Raw genomic sequence first — 4,250 nt, 5'->3', positions numbered from 1 at the left:
TTAAAATAGAGAACAGAAAGATTAAGTAAAAATAAAGAACAGAACATACCAGCACACCTATGACAAGGGTAAGTATCGTTTCATAAAGCTTGTGTTTCAGTTTTGCATGTGCATGTAATCGTGTTTGTGTGTGTACTGGGTACCAATGTAAAATGTATTCGTGCTATGGATCTGGGTGAAAAATGTTTAAGTCATTAGTCCAGGCTATTCCTCCATCCATTTGTTAGGTGACATACAGCATAGTACAGCGGAGCCAGAATACCTACTGCACCTCAGTTCTTCAATCTTTTTTTTTTTAATTGATTTATTTATTTTTGAGACAGAGTTTCGATCTTTTTACCCAGGCTAGAGTGCAGTGGCGCGATCTCGGCTCACTGGAAACTCCGCCTCCCAGGTTCAAGATTCTCCTGTCTTAGCCTCCTGAGTACCTGGGATTACAGGCGCCCACCACCAGGCCGGGCTAAATTCTTCAATCTTTAAAGTGAGGATAATAATAGTAGCTACCTATAGGCTTGCTCAAAGTTAAATGAGTTAATATTTATAAAGGCGCTTACCACAGGGCCAGGCACTGTGCCAGAGATAAAAAGATGAATGAGAAATAGCCCCAGCCTCAATGCACTTCATTGTGGGATTTTCTCCATATTGGAAGGAGGGATTCACAAAATGCTTGTTTCCTCTCAGGCCTTCCTCTTCGTAATCCTACACCTACCTAGTAGAAGGACTGTCAGAGAAATGAGCCCAGGGCGTCCCCCGGTGGCGCAGCGCCGCCTTCGGTCTAAGCACTTGGGGCAGGGGGGAAGGGGGGGAGGGGGAGCTTCTTGGCTTCGCACTACAATTCCCACCAAGCATCTCTCCCTCTCTGGCCTCTAATAACGAGTGCGCCTTGTGGTCCAGCGTCTGGCAACTTTCACGCATAGCGTCGCGTATACCGGAAAATTGCATCGTCCAGAATTGCTTCCGAGTCGGCGCGGCGCAAGGCTTGCTGGGAGACACATAACCTCGATTTTCTTCCGCCATCCGGCTAAATAGTCCCATGTGCACTTTGTTCCATGGATAAATAAACACTAGGAACGCATTTCCACCCTAGATTTCAGCAGAAATGCTGAATGTAAAGGAATATTTGAGTAAAGTGAGTTGCCGTTCTTGAAGCCCGTCTCCTAAGGATTCTCCCGGTGTGCGCGTAGGGATCTCATGCTATATAAGAGGGCCCTGCCAGGCACCGCCTCCTCTCTCCGGTCCGTGCCTCCAAGATGGTGAGTCTTCTTGCGTGGTGAGGGTGGGGGTTCGGGTGCAGACTCTGGGATTGTGGGCAAGTGAGAGCCTGGAGCACGGCTGAGGGGTGGACCGAGTGTACATTTCATTTGCTCTGGGGGTCGGCGGGATTTGCGGAGAAACAGGAGATCCGGGCGGCGCCTTCCTGGAGGCTGCCGGTGCGGCTTGTGGCCGGAAAGGGACTGAGGCTGGGTGAGTTGCGCCGTCTTCCTAACAGTTTTCCCATCCTGTCGCAGACAAAGAAAAGAAGGAACAATGGTCGTGCCAAAAAGGGCCGCGGCCACGTGCAGCCTATTCGCTGCACTAACTGTGCCCGATGCGTGCCCAAGGACAAGGCCATTAAGAAATTCGTCATTCGAAACATAGTGGAGGCCGCAGCAGTCAGGGACATTTCTGAAGCGAGCGTCTTCGATGGTAAGTGGGTCACCGGCGCGAACTGTGTGAGGATCCCAGTATCTTAAAGCCTTCGCCCAACTTCGCCCTTCTGCAGGCTCTGTTCTTTGGAGCCTCTCAGGCAATTTCCACGTATTTAAGGTTGTTACTGGTAGAAGAGAATTCTCTTGTTTGCTGTTTTGATTCTTTTCTGGGCAGAGGGTGACTTTGTGATAGAGTGCACAGCCTTTACTCTGAGGTAAAGGTTTGCCTGTTTCGGTTACGAGATTGCAAAAACTAGAAACTTGGTAAATTTGACAATTCTTGTGCTGTTGATTATTTGAGTACTTGTGAAAATATACAGGTGAGGAAGAATGTCTTCAACGTTTCGAGAATGGAGGCCGTCTAGTTTGGTGTGCAAGGATGATGTTTGGAGCAATAAGAACGTCGCTTTGTTTTTTTCCTTTTATAGAAAGAGCAAGGTTCAGGGTAGGCATTAGGGCGGGTGTAGGTGTAGAAGGAACTGGATTATTGGTTTATTGCATTTAGAATGTCATTCTGGTCCTTGCGGTGTCAAGATGAACTCACGTGGGATGTTAACTTACTTGTAAAACTGAGGGTTATACATATGTGCTCAGGTATTGGGCTGAACAGGTGCTTTGGGGGTGCTTTTATGTGCCCGACAGGCATTTAAATAGGTTTAGTTTTAATTGACGTAAACATGTAAGGTGCTCTTCATTCATGTAACAAAAAAGCAAGGTAGGTATATAATACCAGTATAACTCTATTTTCTATTCCTTAGCCTATGTGCTTCCCAAGCTGTATGTGAAGCTACATTACTGTGTGAGTTGTGCAATTCACAGCAAAGTAGTCAGGAATCGATCTCGTGAAGCCCGCAAGGACCGAACACCCCCACCCCGATTTAGACCTGCGGTGAGTATTTTAAAAGGAGAATGGAAGCCAGGGGAGTGATGGTTAAAAAAATTTCATCCTGGAGGGTCACGGTGTCCTGTACCTGTAACCTCAACACTTTGGGAGGCTGGGACAAGAAGATTGCTAGAAACCAGCAGTTCAAGACCCCATCTCTTCAAAAAATATTGAGAAGGAAGCCAAGCATGATAGTGTGAACCTATAGTCTGGCTGCTCGAGAGGCTGAGGCAGGAGGATCACTTGAGCCCAGGAGTTTGAGGTTGCAGTGAGCTATGATTATACCACTTGCGCTCCAGCCAGGGCAAAAGTGAGACCTTGTCTCTTAAAAAAAAAAAAAAAAAGTTGCTTCCTCCTGTGGTGCAGGGGGTATCAAATTAAGGTCTGTGCCTCAGGTGAAGCTGTAAGGCAGGTGAGACCCACACCTGAACATGCTTAGAGACACTGCAAAGCAGTGTTAGAATCAGAATTGGTTTTTAGGATGCAGAGTAGTGTTCTCCCTCCACCTCTATCAGCTTCCCATGCGTTTGTAGCCTGAATACATCAGTTAATGAGAGGATGGTGGTCAAGTTCTTTGGGGGAAAGGGAGTCTTGGATCCATGGGTTTTAATTTACTCTTTTGTTTCTTTGTCTTTCAGGGTGCTGCCCCACGTCCCCCACCAAAGCCCATGTAAGGAGCTGAGTTCTTAAAGACTGAAGACAGGCTATTCTCTGGAGAAAAATAAAATGGAAATTGTACTTAATATTGCATGTTAAGTGTATCTGTGCCAGATAGGGTGGGGATTTTGTGTGTTAGACCAAGTGTGAAGTGACACACATTATTTTCATGGGGAAGAAAGCTTATTCATGTAATTTAATTTTTTTTCTTTTTTTTTTTTTTTGAGACGGAGTCTTTGTCACCCAAGCTGAAGTGCAGTGGCGTGATCTCAGCTCACTGCAACCTCCGTCTCCCGGGTTCAAGTGATTCTCCTGCCTCAGCTTCTTGAGTAGCTGGGATTACAGGTGTCTGCCACCATGCCCGGTTAATTTTTGTATTTTTGGTAGAGATGGGGTTTCACTATGTTGTCCAGGCTGGTCTTGAACTTCTGACCTCAGTTAATCCACCAGCCTTGGCCTCCCAAAGTGCTGGGATTACAGGCTTGAGCCACCTGGCCTAGCTATTTATGTAAATTAAACTTTAATTGTGGTCGTATAGTTGGCCTCAATTTGCATAGCTGTGTGAAATGGAGATTAGGCATCTGAATTTTGGATTTAACCACATCAAGTTTAAGTTGGCATCCTAAAAATGGGTAAACATGAGGAGAATGAGGAAAAGCTATTAGTTGAGTGAGGAGCACATTGGGAAGTGACCTAAACTGAGGTGTTTATACCCCTGGAGGGGGAACTTGAATAGTGGATGTATGACTTGGATAGCTTCAGAGCATAAAAGGATTAATGTTCAGATGCTCATTTTCCTACCTTGGAAAAGACACTAAAGGCATTTCTAGAAACGAGACATCCCGGAAATATAAGGTAGAGAAAGGAAGGCTCTACCTTATTTTTGTCTGTATGACAATAGTTTAATTTGTCCTAGAATTCAGGAAAAAAAAATCTATTTGGGAGTAAATTGTTACTTCGCCAGGGAAAGGTAACACCTGTATAGCTTGGAGATTTTAGACACTTGGGAGTCACCTGCACCC

The 4,250-nt window shown here is 45.7% G+C and overlaps 1 protein-coding gene across 1 annotated transcript; it reads left to right on the top strand.

Annotated features, from left to right (window-relative positions):
• Positions 1-1,099: 1,099 nt before the first annotated feature.
• On the top strand, positions 1,100-3,321 carry RPS26 (ribosomal protein S26). The gene is made up of 4 exons (XM_063593238.1): positions 1,100-1,124; positions 1,276-1,686; positions 2,447-2,577; positions 3,210-3,321. Exons 1-4 carry the CDS (start codon positions 1,100-1,102, stop codon positions 3,243-3,245), a joined length of 603 nt encoding a protein of 200 aa, XP_063449308.1. The 3' UTR covers positions 3,246-3,321.
• Positions 3,322-4,250: the final 929 nt, after the last annotated feature.

This window comes from Pan paniscus, chromosome 10 (genome assembly GCF_029289425.2).
Source record: "Pan paniscus chromosome 10, NHGRI_mPanPan1-v2.0_pri, whole genome shotgun sequence".
Classification (NCBI taxonomy): domain Eukaryota; kingdom Metazoa; phylum Chordata; class Mammalia; order Primates; family Hominidae; genus Pan; species Pan paniscus.
This window is presented reverse-complemented; position numbering and strand designations above follow the sequence as displayed.

Bases quoted from the DNA above. Each gene is read 5' to 3' on its own strand.
- RPS26 (XM_063593238.1), top strand. From the start codon at position 1,100: ATGCTGAATGTAAAGGAATATTTGA. The intron at 1,687-2,446 runs GTAAGTGGGTCA...TCTATTCCTTAG, and splicing joins TGAAGCGAGCGTCTTCGATG to CCTATGTGCTTCCCAAGCTG. The intron at 2,578-3,209 runs GTGAGTATTTTA...TTTGTCTTTCAG, and splicing joins CACCCCGATTTAGACCTGCG to GGTGCTGCCCCACGTCCCCC.